At 41.0% G+C, this 17,200-nt stretch overlaps 1 protein-coding gene across 6 annotated transcripts in view; it reads left to right on the top strand.

Annotated features, from left to right (window-relative positions):
- PRKCA (protein kinase C alpha) overlaps positions 1–17,200 on the top strand; it is a 191,878-nt gene that overhangs the window by 65,396 nt on the left and 109,282 nt on the right. For all 6 annotated transcript variants that reach the window (XR_014561332.1, XR_014561333.1, XR_014561334.1 and 3 more), the window contains exon 3: positions 14,650–14,732. Coding sequence is in view for 2 of the 6 variants with exons in the window: in XM_083727536.1 (XP_083583662.1) it covers positions 14,650–14,732 (83 nt within the window). In the remaining 4 variants the exon portion in view is untranslated. The remainder of the gene's footprint in view (positions 1–14,649; positions 14,733–17,200) is intronic.

The following is a 17,200-nucleotide window of genomic DNA, read 5'->3' as shown; positions in this document are numbered from 1 at the left end:
GCAGCTGTTGTTTGGTGTAGACGCATGGCAATTTCATTTCTGGCAATTTCTGTGTGGCAGATAGTTCATACACTGTTGAAGTTTTTCCTTCTGAGAACTGTGTAGTTCCCGTGATTCATGCATACTGTTTTCAAGCTGCTGCTACTGCTGAAACTTGAAGGCTTACGGAGTGTTGGAAGGGGTTAAGCAATAAGCTTTTGGAATGTACTGTTTTGGTTAGGAATGCTCTAGACATCTTGACCCTCATTACCTTTATGCGTTTGGGGGAGGTGGGGAACTTTACCTTCTTGTATGGCTTGTACAACCCTAAATTAATGCTTGACAAACACTCAAAGATTTAACCATGGCATATGTTATCCAGCAAGCTAATTATCTCTTTTTGGGAGCAAAGCCTTCTATCCTTGCTGATTTGATTAACCAGCCGCAGCAGCAGCTGGCAGATCTGAATAGCCGAGTTGCAGTCAAGAAAGGTCAGAAGCGTAAACAATTCTCATGCTCAAAATGTTTTATTACTGAAAGGCTGTAGAACTGCTCGTGAAAGGGCAGAGTAGCAATTCACTGCTACAAAAATACTGGGAGTAGCCTGAAGTCTGAAAAGTTGTACCTGACGGGTGCTAAGAAATGCCCACTGTTTTTAGCTCAGAAGAAAGTTCAAAGCACGAAGCCTGCAGGATCATTCAGTGCAATAAAACACCTACATTGCAACTGCACAGAAAATTTAAAAGGAGGTCAACAAAAACGAAATAGTGATAAATGAAAGAATTAGTAGCCTTGGTGTGACCTTCTGTCAAATCTGACCCTGTGGTTCCCCTGTCCAACAGTAGCTGCTCCTCTTCCCCTCTTTGAAGTAGGAATCAGGAAGCGAAGAGTTTGCAGGGCTCAGATCTTTCAAAACCATTTTGGGAAGAAGATACAGTGGAACCTCGGGTTGCGGACGTAATCCATGATGGAGGCACGTCCGCAACCTGCAGAGTTTGCATCCTGAGGAGCTGGTGCTTCTGCACATGCGCAAAGCTCGATTTAGCACTTCTGCGCATGTGTGAGTGGCAAAACCCGGAAGTAACCTGTTCTGGTACTTCCAGGTTTCCCGCGGTCCGCAATCCAAAAATATGTAACCTGAAGCGTCCGTAACATGAGGTATGACTGTATAAGGCATGGAAGGGAGAGGGAGACCTGGGGAGCAAAGAGAGTAATCGCGGGAAAAGGCCAATGGACTTCTTGCACCTTATCCCCTATTATAGTGGCCCATTGGCAAAGCCAGGGGCCAAAGGTGATGGTGGAGATTTATAAATTTTCATTCAAGGTTGTTATGAGTTTAACATCTAGTTCAAACTGTTGAGGTTGCGTATGGCTCCGGCGTTTCTGAAAGTGTGAAACCTCTACTAAAGGCTGGCCAAGAAGGCAATTACATCGTGCTTGGCCTGTCCTGACGAAAAACGCTGCATTGTATTCCCTATTCCCATGCTTCCTTCTTCCTAGCAATAAGTCTGTCATTTTCATGTGGAAAATATTTTGAAAGTGCAGCTTCCAAACTGACTGGAACAATGATTCAGCTGTGTCCAAAGGCTGCCTAACACAGGAAGCCCTTTTTTCATCACCCCTAGACCGGGTGGCAATAGCAAAACGTTCCCCTTGCTGTGTGTGAATCTCATCTGCTATGTGAGGACGCAAGTATTTAACTCAGGGTGAAAATTAAAGTCCATCTCAAAAAGTTTACACTGGGTTACAAACTATATTTATCTGGTTTTCTTTTCTCATCTTAAGTATTCTGTAAGTCAAAAGCATGATGACTTTACCAAGAATTCCAACTGGAATTCAAAGCGAACTGATACAAAACATAGGAAAACAGAAAGCTGTGTTATAACCAACTCAGGCCATTGGTCTACCTAGCTAAGTATTGTCCACATTGATTGGCAGCCGCTCTTCTGAATTTGAGACAGGATTCTGTTCTATTCCCTACCTGGAGATGCCAGGGACTGAACTCATGCATGCAGTCCTTGTAAGCCACATAGATTTCAAAAGGAGTGCCTTGCCTGTTGCAAATCATAAAGACCCTGCAGTTCTTCTGCATTAGCTTTTTGCTTTTTGCGTTGTTCCTATTATTCCTGAGGACATTGCCCCCAAACCATTGCATTACACCAGAAGGTATAGTGCTGTGGGATTTGCTTAAAAAACAACAGCTTATTTGGAGATTCTATAGTAGTGGTAGTGCAGTTTTTTCGGGCATGAAATGTCTCACCTGGTTTCGAAGTGTGGTTGTACATGGTTGGTGATCCATTAATCCTGTGTCTTTGTATTTTCTGGTTCGTGACCCAACTTCTGTTTCTTACCTTCCTGTTCCTCTGACATTACATTTCCACATAGCTGTCATGAATTCTAGTAACCCTTCTTCCTTCTCTCGAAAGTTTTTGCTGATATGCACATATGCCCATTATGAAAGAGAAAGAAACTCTTCACCCTCTCTGGAATATATCTATTCCTGAATGTTATTTCTAAGGTACTAGATTGTGTATAAACAGCACTGAATGCGCTTAGCACTAGGTAAAGGTACCCCAACTATTAGGTCCAGTTGCGGATGACTCTGGGGTTGTGCGCTCATCTCACTCTATAGGCCAAGGGAGCCGGTGTTTGTCTGCAGACAGCTTCCGGGTCATGTGGCCAGCATGACTAAACCACTTCTGGTGAACCAGAGCAGCACATGGAAATGCCGATTACCTTCCCGCCGGAGCGGTACCTATTTATCTACTTGCACTTGACGTGCTTTTGAACTGCTGGGTGGGCAGGAGCTGGGACTGAACAACGGGAACTCACCCCACTGCGGGGATTTGAACCGCCGACCTTCTGATCAGCAAGCCCAAGAGGCTCAGTGGTTTACACCACAGCGCCACCTGCTTAGCACTATTACGTCATTAATAGCAAAAAGAAAAAAACACTTCCCCCTGCGTTTAGGTTACCGGAAGCATGCTGAGCTGTTAATTTGCTGGATCCTCTTGTTATCTCTACAAGTAGGGGCAAATTTGGGAGTGCATGCTAGCTTCACACAACTGGAGGTAAGAATAAATTCTACTTTGTCCCATGAATAGGACCGGCCCATACATGAGGCAAAGTGAGGCGACCTCCTCAGGCAGCAGCATCCCCAGGGGCAGCAAATCCAGCCTGCAAGAAATATATTGCTTGTTATAGTAATGGCTGTGGCATGCATACCCCTTGGAGGGTGGATCTCCCTCTTCCTCGGCAGCCTCCCCAGTGCCACCACTATTGTAGCATCTCGGCGAATGGGAGGCATTGCTGGTCTCTTCCCATCTCTCTAGAGAGGGAATGGTGGGGCTGCTCTCTGGGGTCTCATGCATGATTCAGAGTGGGCCCCTATCTCTCTCCCCCCCCCCCCATGACAGCCTTTGATTTTCACTTCAACCATTGGGTCATGTTGATTTGATTTCCTGCCTTGTTCCTGATGTAGGTCTCTACTCTCTCCTTCCCTGGAGAGAGGGGCATTTTGAGGATTGCCTCAGGTGCTGAAGTGTCTTAGGCTGGTCCTGCCCATGAGACCACTTTCTGGAAGGGCAGCATTATTTTTGGTCATTGGAGTGTAGAACCTGGGTATTCTGGGTGTGTGTTTTGCTATGTAGAATTTGAGAAGATGTTGCTGTGTGTGTGTGTGTGTGTGTGTGTGTGTGTGTGTGTGTGTGTGTAAGCACATCTCTCTCTGTCTACATGGCCAGACTTCTTTTATTTTATTTCAATATTTTGGCTCGTGTTAATGATTGGCTACCAGGCTTTAATTGCGGGGCTCACCAAGGGCTAACTCTTCAACTATAGGCCTGTGTGCTTTCAGAAAACGAATGATGCCTTTCCAATATAATTAAAAAGTGGTGATTCCAAGATAGTAGTAGATTAGCCTACTGTAAAGTATCTAAAGACCTCTGCTTCAATCTGGTTAATGTCATGCAGAACATGGAAGATAGCTGTTAACAAATCAGATGCTGATTGTAAGTTGCTTAGCAATCTCATTCTCTTTGCAGATTGAGGAAATTGAATGACCAGTTTTAAGTCTCACATCTGAAAATGGCCTTATTTGTCAGCTGATTTTTGTGCTTCACATTGTTTGTGAAGCTAGCACAGGGCTTGGCTCACTCTGTCTCACTCTGTCGTGAAGGAAGTGGGACTGACTGAAGCGGCAACTATAGGAAATGATGCTTTCCCCCTACTACTTGAGAATAACATATGCATCTTGGTCAGTATACATTTCATAAAGATTAATAAGGTAATAATAATTGGACTCTGGAAATGCGAAGTGAAATTCTGCACAGTGCATTCTATTTTATTTGATGGGGTTTCCTTCACAAAAGTGTTGCAGTTTATTGAGGTAATAAGTTAAATGCATTTCAGGTGTCAAGAAGCCTTTCCATTTTATTAACGCTCTGAATGAGCAAGTTAAACCCTATGTCATCTTCTTATGAGTATAACATTTTATATCTTTGAAAGAATAGAGATGTAAAAGGGGAGAGGCAGGGAGCCAGAAGGCAGTCCCTCTGCCTTCTCTTTTTTAAAACTTTTGGTCCCACGCTGCTTCTTGTTTTTCCCCCCACGTCCTCCTCTCCTCATCCTTTTGACTCCCAACACCTAGCCAGCTTTCCTGAAGACATAGTAACACCATTTGGCTTATCTCATAGGCACCCAATGTGGTTAAACTAAAACTCCCACCAGCCAATGGACAGTGATGATGGGAGTTGTAGTCTGGCAACATCTGGAGGGCACCCCGATGGCTACTCCTGGCTTACCAGACTGACTGTAGGATTGCAGTATAAGTGGCTGATAAAGGTTTTGGCATCATAACCATATGTATTATTGATTTTGTGAATTGACCAGGTAACAGGTTCGATACCTTCATCTGATAAGGGGCTTATCTTGGGGTGGGAAACCTCTGCCCTCGGCCAACCAGGCTGTTTCCTCCAAACCACTTGTCCCATTACTTGATGTCATTTGTGACATCAGCCAACAGTTGGGATGGCGGTGTTTGGTTGTGCATTGGCTGCTGGTGGCTGTTCCCAGCAAGGAAAAGGCACCTGCAGCCTGAGCAGCAAAATATAACCTCAGTGCAGAAGCTGCTGAGCGGAAGTTAAATGCTTCTCAGATTGTTTGAGTGTGCCTCAAACATAACCAAGGAAACAAGCATCAGCAGTGCTTGAGGTAGCACATCTGCCAAAAGTAGGTTTCTTCTCTCTGATTTTTGGAGATCCACTGCTAGAGGGATTCTCTCCCCCCCTTTTTTTCCTCTCAGTTAGGCATAGCAGCATGAATTTGTATATATATTAATGGGGACTCCGTGAAATAGGTCCTATATCCCCATGAACAGGAATAGTGATTGAACTGGGCAGATGTTGGTGGATTGCTCATTTTAATGAGAATAAACACAACCAAGATCTGGAAATTTGTCCAGCAAATGCTTTTGTGTTTTACTTAATCTGTTGATTAAATAGATTGCTTTGATATCAAACAGATTGTGTTTTGAACATCTCTGTTGGGGAGATCTGATCTTAAAACATACGTGTTCTGAATGACAAATAAATAGTGCAGTGCAAATCATTACTGTGTAATTGCAAAATACCTCTCTCTTGATTATCCCTCATCATGTAACTTCAGCTTCCTTTTTTGCTTTTTGTTTTGTTACTATGGTTTTTCCAGAAAAAAAGAGGTTTCTTTCTTCAGAGAAATACTTCGTTCAAACTTTAGGTCTAGAAATGATTGAGAGGGACTATAACATTTCTAATCAGAATTTAGCTACGCTTATGTTTCCTCATTCAATGGTTCCCAAAATTGCTGAGAGACTTGGCACACCTCTTAATGAGTTTTCTACTTGCCACAATTGTAATGCGCCGTCCTAAATCTTATATGATTTTTAATTCACAGAATTGTAGGGTTAGGAAGGGATCTCCAGTGCCCATCCAGTCCAACCCCTAGGAAGGCTGGAAACATAGCTAAAAAATCCACCCAACCTTTGCTTAAAAACCAACTTTTTAATCATCTGCTCTAGGACGTTTCCAGGTATTGATGCCAAACTGACAGGTTGGTAGTTGTCTGGATCTGCCCTCCCCCTTTTGAAGATGGGGACAACATTTGCCCACCTCCAGTCTGCAGGGACTTCATCTGTTTTCCAATAATTATTAAAGATTATAGACAGAGGCTCTGATGTTACACCTGCAAGTTCCTTTAGTACCCTTGGAAACAGTTCATCAGGCATGGAGATTTGAATTCATTTAAAGTAGCTAGATGTTCCCTTGCCAACTCTTCTCCTATTTTGGGTTGCACCTTCCTCTCTGCTCCATTTATTCCAGTATCACCAGGTTGGGTACTGTTTTCCTTTCGGGAGAAGACAGAGACAACCTAGGTGTTGAGCAGTTCTTGTTTCTTTCTGTCACCCAATAGCATTTATTTACCTTCTCCACACAGAGGACTTAATACTTCCTTGTTCTTCCTCTTGATTCAAACATCCTTTTATTATTTTCAACTTCTCTTGCAAGCCTGAGCTCATTCTGAATTTTAGCTTTCTTGTATATTGTATTCTACACATTCTGATTTGAATACTGTAGAAATAATAAATAAAAGAAGCAATAAACATAAAGTTAAAATTCAATATGAATATTTCATGCAGTGGATGTGGTATCTTCCATCTTCAACCACAAATCCACAGATGTTCTGCAGACTGCCTGAATGAAGCTTTCAAACCACAGTTTGGGATCCCCTGCCTAGCCGATACTTGTATATTGCTTTAACTAAGTGGGTAGCCAAAGGTAACCAGGACATCTATGAAAATTTCTGTTTGATAACTCCTGGTAAGAAAAGGATGAGCCTGAAAGATAAATGCCTTGCTTTGTATTATAAATTGTATGATCTCTTGTCCTTTTGTCCCTTTTTTAATGCTCTTTTTATGCACTTCTGAAGCCTGGTCCTCATTATGTTTCCTCAAAAGTGTGTTTCGCTTTGTCCAGTGGGACTTAACTCTCAGCTAAATCTGCATACAATCACAATCTTAAATTGTTTTCATTTTCTCCTAGCAAAATGTTAACTTTTCTCATCTTGGGTTAAAATGAAGATGTTTTTGGCATTTGAAATTCCCTTGTGCTTTTCCTTTCTGGCAATTCTCCTTTCCATGACTCAACTGCTGAACTATCATTTTCAAAAGATGGTTAGCCTGATGCAATCAAACTATTTTAGCAGCAACAGTTTGAGCAGTGACTTGCGATGCTCCATGCAGTCTTCCCCTGGCAAGCATAACTTCTCCTACAAGAGAACCCCTCACCCCTGGCATGTGTGCCAATGCCGTGGTTGGTGCTGATTCCCTTTTGTATAGGAGCCACACTTGTGAATGACCTCAAATGTTCTGGAATATGACAGGTTACTTGGGCTTGAACTTTGATGTTGCTCTTAGCGCATATTCACATGTGTTGTCTATTTTTATGCTAACACTTACCTGCTGGGAGAGCCAGTGTGGTGTAGTGGTTAAGAGCGGTGGACTCGTAATATGGTGAACTGGGTTCGCGTCTCCGCTCCTCCGCATTCAGCTGCTGGGTGACCTTGGGCTAGTCACACTTCTTTGAAGTTTCTCAGCCCCACTCACCTCACAGAGTGTTTGTTGTGGGGGAGGAAGGGAAAGGAGAATGTTAACTGCTTTGAGACGCCTTCGGGTAGTGATAAAGCGGGATATCAAATCCAAACTCCTCCTCCTCCTCCTCCTCCTCGTCTTCTTCTCATAACCAGGGCTCACCCCCCAGCTGGAACTCACCAGAACTCAGTTCCAGCACCTCTCAGGTTGATGCCATTGATATTACAAGTTCAGGGTGAGTTCCGGCACCTCTTTTTCTAGAAAAATAGCACTGCTCATAACTGCCATTGTGTTTGCGTGGTCCCTATCCCCAGTTGTATTCTGGAATAATAATAATAATAATAATAATAATAATAATAATAATAATAATAATAAAATTTATTATTTATACCCCGCCCATCTGGCTGGGTTTCCCCAGCCACTCTGGGCGGCTTCCACAAATACCAAAAATACACTAATATGTCATACATTAAAAACATCCCTGGAAGTGTTAATTGGAAGAGGAGAAGGATAACTGGTGGTTTTTAGCAGCTATTTCCTCATCAAAGGACTCCGGGTGTCTGTAGCTTTCTGCAATATGTTCTTCTCTGTAACTCTTTGCCATTGTTCCCCAATCACTAGCTTTTCTTTTCCTTCTGTGGTCAAGTGGGGCGGGGCACACACGTTGAGCATTTTAATGGTGACTTGTGTTCCCTTCTGTCTAGACAGGCGTAGGGGTGTGTTTGTGTATGTGTGTGAAAGAGATACTGAGATTGTCTAGCTGCTCCAACCCTAACATGCTAACTTGACAATTTTTCTAAGTCCTGTTCAGTATTAGAAACCCAGATAGATAAGAGAAGCACCAATCGGATCCTTAAACCAAGGTTACAGTTGCCAAAAAGGAATGCCTAGTTGCCATTTTTGGGGTCCGATGTCTCAAAAGTGGTATTTTTCAATATGACTTTTTGGTTCCTGAAATCATTCTGTCTGTGCCGATAAAATATAACAAGGCCGCTCTTACGACTAAATAACTGTTGATATATAATTTTTGTACTGTGTCTTTTGGGCCTATGGACCACAGTAAAGTTCTCTGTGTGTGATAAAATATAACAGATAGAATTCTACAGGACATGTTCCCAACCAAAGAAGAATGGTAACTTAAGCTGACAGAATAGGCACAACTTGCAGACTTAACATATAGAATAAGGGAACAAGAAGAACATACATTTAAAGAAGATTGGGAAACATTCATTGAATAAATGGGAAATAATTGTGAACAGCTGAAAACATTGGCAGCATTAAGATAAATTCAACAGTGTAAACAAGTTTTGATGGATGCAGTAATGGAATACTGAATGGTATAGTTTTTGTAAAATATGCAGGGATTTATGATATGTAAAATGAACCATGGAAAAATAAGGGAAGTCACTGATGTCTTAAAATGATTATTTTAAATTGTAAAACAGGAGCATGTTGCTACTGTGTGAAAACAGTCAAGATCCAGGGATCCCCAGGCATGCACCTCCAGATGGTGGAGATGTCAGGTGACATTCTGGTGCCCAGGAATCTTCACTTGATCACAAGTAGATGATAGCCAGGTGTACCTGGTGCCTGGCAAATTTCAAATGCTGATCTCGTGCAGTATAGACTCCTGGTATAAATGGCTTGTAGCGGTACAGTTCTTTAGATGTAATGTAGTGGCTAGATCTGTTGTGCCAGCATAAGGAGAGGAATGCGTGACCATATGCCAGTCATCCTCTTTCTAGCAGAGGATAGAACTGTGGCCAAAAAAAGGGACTGAAGGTATCAGAAAGGTCAGATTCAAACTTGCCTCTTCCACCCTAGGTGAACTTTTGCTTTCATGTCAGGCTGAAACCTCTTAACTTCCCACTGTTCTGTGCAAGGTGAAATCTATTGGCTGCTAAATTAATCTGCGGATTTCTGGTGTTAATGCTTTTTGTACATCAACACATCAAACATTTGAGATGGCAAAGATTTGAGAACAAATCGTATGTTTGATCTATTTCAGGTGAATCTGCAGCTGGGTATTCCTTGGTATTAAATTAAAATTTGTGTAATGTGCTTTCACAAATATTTATTCATCCCGGAAAAATGCTGGCTTCCTTGGTGCAAAACCTAACCTAACCTTACATAAGAGGTAGATGTGATGTTTACTATATAGAACTTCTAAATAGTAATAATACTATTAATTACAATTAAGATTAATAAAGGATTACACCACTATTACTATTACTACTGCTACTGGTCTCTCCTGCAGCCCCTTGCGCACCCTCAAAAATCTGCAGCAGAGGTTTGATGGAACCTCTATAGCAGATTTTGTGGGAGCAGGAAAAATAGATGAAGGATAAGACCCATTGTGCAAGCAGATCATCACCCGTGGAGCTTTGGATACAACCCTTAGTTATAATGCATGGATCCCTTTAAAGCAAGATAAATGAAACTGAATATATTAGGTAGTAGAAGCTTTCAAGATACTTGACACTCTTTGACAATGTGCCATTTTAATTGGCGAAATAATGTACTAATGCTGTAAGCAGACTCCCTGTTTGGCTTCGGGCCAATTCATATAACCTTTTTTGAGTTCACACGATCTAGGATAGCTCAGCTGGTAGAGCATGGGACTCTTAATTTCAGGGTTGTGGGTTTGAGTCCCATGTTGGGCAAATGATGTCTGCCTTGCAGGGGGTTGGACTAGATGACCCTCGTGGTCCCTTCCAACTCCACAATTCTATGAGTTTCTAGACTTCCCTTCCAGTATCCTTTATTATTACTTATCATTTATTAAATTTCTATACAGCCCATCATCAGAGGATCTCAGGGTTGTTTACAACATAAGAAACACAAAAATACACACCATAGTAACCAATGAAAACAGAACCCCCCTACAGTTTAAAAAGCTATAGATTATTTAATTAACTAAAGGCCTGGGAGAAGATGAATGTTGTTTTACAGGTTACTGGTTGGATACTGCATGGGGTGTATGGATAACTGTGGAGTCACACAGTGTGGTCAGGCGTTCTTGTTGCTGTGAGAGCATTTGTTATCCCTATCCATCTCCCTACCAGTGTTTGCCTTGTGCTTGTGTTTTTCATCCCTGCTGTTTTCTCTGTAGAATACAATATTTCGACCTCCCTCGGGGTGGCTTTACATATGCTTTTGACAAGGACGGATGCCTTCTGAAGAGTGACACAATCCGCTGGAGATCCATGGAAACAAAACATGAATTGCTGATACATGAATTTCATCTTGTTGAATAGGGTTTTTTTGTTTTGTTTTTTGGTAGAGCAAGAATTTAAGAGTGGCTTTGGAATTCTTCTAGCTTCTTTCAAAGATACAGGTCTATTATATTTTAGAGTTCACTGGATATTGAAAGGCTGGCTGAAAACTGTCAACCAAGCGGGACACTAAATTCAAACCCTCACTCAGCTATAACGTTTTTAATTGTGCAGGCTTGCACTAACTAGTCAGTTTCAGCAATGTCTACCTCACAAGCTTATTGTGAACAGAAAATGGTATAACTACAGTGGTACCTCTGGTTACGTACTTAATTTGTTCTGGAGGTCTGTTCTTAACCTGAAACTGTTCTTAACCTGAAGCACCACTTTAGCTAGTGGGGTCTTCCGCTGCTGCCACGCCACTGCCGCACAATTTCTGTTCTCATCCTGAAGCAAAGTTCTTAACCTGAGGTACTATTTCTGGGTTAGCAGAGTATGTAACCTGAAGCGTATGTAACCTGATGTGTATGTAACCCGAGGTACCACTGTACATGTACGTAGGCCTTGGTTTTTTGGAGGAGTGGTGGAATGTAAATGAGATAATATAGACAGACGGATGTGCATATTCACATCAGTAAAGCTGATTTCATCAGTAAGGTTATATCTGTGCTGCCAAATTGACCATGCACCCTAGTTAATTGGTCTCTCTCCGTTGACTTAATCTCAAACCCTGCACTCAATTGATCATAAGAGGGTCATAGGAGAGCCATCATTTTCATTAGCTATCTCACTTCGTAAAGGAAGTGGCATTTTGAATTATGCCTTTGAAAAGTGAGTTTAAGAAACAAAGCCGTTAATTCATTGATTTGACATTTATATAGGTTCCAATACTGATTCGGAAGGCAGGGAAAAGAAGTACAGTAGTGATCAGTAGTGATTTCAGCCTGCTTTAAAAGCCTCCCCCCCCCCCGTCACCATTCACAACACTTTCCCACATGAAACATTGAGATAATCAAAGGTTTTTGAGACTGTGCATTTGCATTTTTTCTTTTGACTTCCTTAGGAAACAGTCTTTCAGTGCTGGCATTTTACCTTAGTTGTCTCATGTGTTCTTCCACTAGTTTTATACAGATGTGTTTGGAGCACCGTTCCTAAGTGTTGACTGAGAAAGAGGTTTATAAAAGAGTGTATTTCAGCAACCTGGAATACGTGTGATTGTGTTGCAGTTTTCTGATTAAAGATGATTGTCCCTATTTCTAGCAAAGTCTAAATCAGGCTTCCTCAGCCTCGGCCCTCCAGATGTTTTTGGCCTACAACTCCCATGATCCCTGGCTAGCAGGACCAGTGGTCAGGGATGATGGGAATTGTAGTATCAAAACATCTGGAGGGCTGAGGTTGAGGAAGCCTGGTCTAAATCCTTTCCACATCAGAATTCAGACTCCTTGTTTTCCTCCTCTCAAATAAGGACACCCTTCCTCATAGACCAGAGCTTGCTTACCTGTCGCCCTCCATATGTTGAAGGACTCTAACTCCCATCAACCTCATCTGGTATAATCAGCTGTCAGGTTTGATAGGAGTTTGAAGACAGCAACATCTGGCTGGCAAAAGGTCTGCTGCATAGATTCTCACTTTATCTTTCGGGAAGTCATTATCATCAAAATCATTTTTTAAAAAAAGAAAAATATGGAGAGAAATGAGAGGAGAGAGATTCATAAGCAGTGACCCAGGAGCTGTTTTTGCTCTGACCTCCATCCACATTGTGCAGGGTGTTCCTTGTAGTACATTCTCCCCCCCCCCCCCCCCGGTACAATAAGTCACCATATATTTCAGCTTTAAGGTGACCTTGAATGTTAAAATGACATTAGGCCAGTTCTTAAATAGAAAAGTATTCTCTGCATTTCCAGGAAGGTGCTAACTTTGTATGGAATCTTAAATTGCAATCCTGTGCAGTTAAGCTGAGACAAGGGATGTGTATCTTTCTTTCTGCGTGCCTGACTTGAGTCCTGATTCGAAAGCTCATAGAAATGACTCATGTAGAATGCAACATGTGGCCCTAGAAACTGTAATTTTGCTGCATTTTTGAATTGGGAGTGATTGCGCAACCAAAATCTGATGCAGCACACCTCCAATCGAATCCGATTGAAAAGGAAGTATAAGACCAGAGCAAAGAGTCTACCAGCATAATCTCAGAAGAAAACTTTTCCTATGTAGATGTTTCCTTTGGTCTCTCAAGAACCTTATTTAATTGTTTGTTGTGATCCACTAGCCATTTATTTTATGTCACAGTTCAGGTTTAGAATTAATGTAGATATAACAGTCGTTGCAATAGGGCTCCATAGGCCAAGGCTGATCTTAAGCCTTTAGCTAGAGCAATAAACTTATGAACTGAATACGTACAGTTGTTTTACAATCCACCATCTTGTTCTGACAGGTGTCTATGGGAAGCATGTAAGCAGGACTGGAGTGCAACAGCACACTCTCCCCTCCTGTGGTTTCAGATAAATGATATTTAGAAGCTTGCTACCCCTGACAGAAGGGACGCGGGTGGCGCTGTGGGTTAAACCACAGAGCGTAGGACTTGCTGATCAGAAGGTTGGCGGTTCGAATCCCCGTGACAGGGTGAGCTCCCGTTGCTAGGTCCCTGCTCCTGCCAACCTAGCAGTTCGGAAGCACATCAAAGTGCAAGTAGATAAATAGGTACCGCTCCTGCGGGAAGGTAAACGGCATTTCTGTGCACTGCTTTGGTTCACCAGAAGCGGCTTAGTCATGCTGGCCACATGACCCGGAAGCTGTACGCCGGCTCCCTCGGCCAATAAAGCGAGATGAGTGCCGCAACCCCAGAGTCGGCCACGACTGGACCTAATGGTCAGGGGGTCCCTTTACCTTTACCCCTGACAGTGTGATAGAGAATGTAGCCATCAGGATTAGGAGCCATTGATGGCCTTTTGATGATGGTTTTCTACATGCTAAGCAACTAATACCCAGGGTTCACATTTGGCCATGTTGCCTTTCTATCATCATAACAGCAATGTTTTTCAGTAGTTAGATATGCACCAATAGTATGTTAACATGTTATTCAATTACTCTTAAGGATAGAGCCCACCCTAACTTAAGGTTTTGCGGAACGCATCCTGATGTCTGTATTTTGAAAATGTAATTTTATCAATCACACATCATTGCCCAAGAGCATTGGAGAATTGCCAGTAATTGATTTATGTCTATCCTGCCTTTCTACCAAGGTACACAAGATGGTTTCCAACTTGCACAGAGCAATGTATAAAGTCCTGCTAAAACAATAAAGCACGGCTAAAGTAACTAAAATAACCAAGCGTATACTTTTATAGATATAGCAAACTTGTATCAGAAATAAAAATTCTTCAAAAAAACCCCTATCAAATAAATGCTTCTTTTTCATCCTCTGTTGAAGAATGTGGGATACTGTTGCCTGCATGAAAAGTGGTACTGTTGCCTGCATGAAAAGTGGTAACTGTAAAATCTCAGGCAAAATAACAATGGGGAATTACTCTGTCTTGTATCTTAATGGGCGAAGAGTTAAATTTTGTTTGTTTTGACCACAGCTTGTGTTAAAAAACCCCGAGCAAAATTAGATATACTGTCATTTTACAATATGTGGACATCATGTGTTAGAAGCAATTGCCTGTGCTGAAAGAAGGTTGTGTTTCTTGAAGACTTGAGAATTAATTTTTCCATGATTTGAATGTCTATCAACACTATTCACAAGGCAGCTTATTTCAATTCACTTCAGTAGATTGGCAGTAAACTTGTTAACAAATCTGCAATTGCTTGATTTTTTTCTTCTTCTTTTCCTAGTTTGCTGCTTTGTGGTTCACAAGAGGTGCCATGAATTCGTTACCTTTTCTTGTCCCGGGGCAGACAAGGGGCCGGACACGGATGTAAGTACATTGTACTTTGCTCTCTGATCTGTGTTGATTCATTGCTCTGTTGATGCGTTTTGTTGATGCACGGATGGTAGATATTGGCAGCTTAGAGGTCAGTTAATATGTTCTTTAATAGGTTGTGCTTATTAAGTTTATTCTGTCACAGTCTGTCTTCTCCATGATCACAGTCAATTGCAACAATGAAGCCAATGAGAGACAAGTAAGAGAAAAGCAGAGTTTTGAAGCAAAAAAAAATAAAAGAGAAGGAGAGACTATATGAAAGACAACATATATTATAAAGTCACTTTTATTAATATTGAGAGCAAGTTATAGTCAGCTTTTAGCCATGTCAGACTTCCAACTACTGCACTATTGCATATTTCCAATAATGTGTGACGCTATATTCTTCATTCATTCTGAGCCACTATTTTTATTATTATTATTCAGCCAGTCACTGACTTCAGGTAGACACTGTAGCATTCATTGATTTCACAATTTTGTTTTTCAGTGGGGAATAGAAGGTTGATTAACCTCTGTACATCTGACTCTGGAGCTTACACAACAATTTCGATAGCCTGTCTGTTAGAGTAAATGTCTTTGACCTTAGGCTTTTGGGCTTTTCAATCCAGATTTCAGTTCTGCATGCACTCAATCCTAAATCTGTTCCATACTGTTTTCTACAAAAAATTAAACAACACACAATTATTATTATTATTATTATTATTATTATTATTATTATTATTATTAAAAAAATACACAAGTATTATACACACTTCTGAACATACTTTCTCAAAAACTTGCATTTTGTATGCATTTCCCCTGATCTGCATTCTTATGCCTTCCTATGCATTGCCCTATTTTTGTACATTTTGTGTGTGTGTGTGTAACACACATTTTTGGACACATTTTTGAACAAAAACCCTCATTGCAAAATTTAGGAACGTGTGCAATCTGATTGTGAACTGTGTTCTATTTTGTGTCTGTGTCTGTATCTTATCTATCTTATCTTTTTGTCTAAGTCTTCGAACTTAGGTCAGTTTGCTTTAAAGAGTGGACTGAATTTTTCATCCCTATATTGTAGCATGGGTTGACACCTCCTTAGGACCAGAATCAACTTTGCCTGATTCATGCTGCAGAATGGAGGGTTGCCTATGTAAATATCCCCCCACACACACACCTAACAGGAGCTTCTAGAGAACAACCAATTAGCATGTCAGAGAGGGGAGTTATATATTCTTTCCCGTTTGTATGGCACATTTTTGTGCAATAGCATTCATATATACAATCTCACCTGTCCAATTGCTGGTAGAAGTGCCGGTGTCTCAAAAAATAATAATTCATGGCTTGATTCCTTTGCACATATAAAGTGGCAGTGTGTTTCCTTACTATGGAACCTTTGTGGTAGGGACCATTTTGTTTTGCCTGTCTGGATTGGATTGCATGGTTAGGGTGTCTTTGATAATCACATGCTCCTAAAGAACTGAGGTTCCTCTGTGTGTTTTGTAATTACTTTTTGTTTTTATTTTATGTAAACAAAGTGCAGACATATATTTGATTTCAAAATGAAGACAGGCTAAGGAAGGGGCAACAATTTGCTGTTCATAATGATATCCATTGAAGATTATCTAATGCTGAGATCTTCTTTTTAAAATCCCCTAGTAGTGTTAAGTTTCATTACTTTCTGACTTTTATTTTATTTTCTGCTTTCATTCTAAGGTGTCCTGAGAATTTACTGGAAAGGCTTGCTGAAAATAATCTCTAATAATTGAATAGATGTGTGGCTTCTAAAGTTGTTTTCAAACTGCATCTCCTCACTCGGCAATACGCTTTTGAAACATTAGAGTTTCAAAAGCAGTTTAAAATAATGTGAGGACTGCCATATCGACACTCATATCTCAAGAGGCCCTCTGAATCATGGCTAAAGGGATTTTGGTATTCTGATATATTTTTCTGGGATGACTTTATAAATCTCCCTTGTGTGAATGAGTTCAAATGGTAACAAATAGACCTAAATTTAAGCACATTATTCTATATTTTCTGTTCAAAAGTGCCTTTTGGCAAGTAGTTTCATTACAGGACACTCTTTGTAGAAGTTGCAAAGATAATCTTAGATACATTTGTTGAAATTAAAATGCCATGGAAAAGGAGGGTGGATGGATGTATACGACATATATAATTTTAGCTCAGCTGCAGTTAGTAGAATGACTCCAATCTCCTCAGCAATTCATTACTGTAGTCTTCAAGTTGTGAATTGGATCAACTGATTACCTCCCATTGTAAGGGATGCTATGTTCTATATAATTCTGGCCTAAGAAATGGTATTTATAACTGAAAGACACATTTAAAACTGATCATTTCAATCCCCTTCAACAGACTTCTGATGAACAAAGACTAGAAAGAACCATTTGCCCTTTGGAAATTAGAGAGACTAGCTATTTCTCAACTTTAAAAAAATAATGAAAATGACTCTTCATTTCAGAGTC

Source organism: Podarcis gaigeae (genome assembly GCF_964106915.1).
Source record: "Podarcis gaigeae genome assembly, chromosome: 2".
Taxonomy (NCBI): Eukaryota; Metazoa; Chordata; class Lepidosauria; order Squamata; family Lacertidae; genus Podarcis; species Podarcis gaigeae.
Note: the sequence above shows the minus strand (reverse complement) of the source record. Positions and strands in the feature narration are given on the sequence as shown.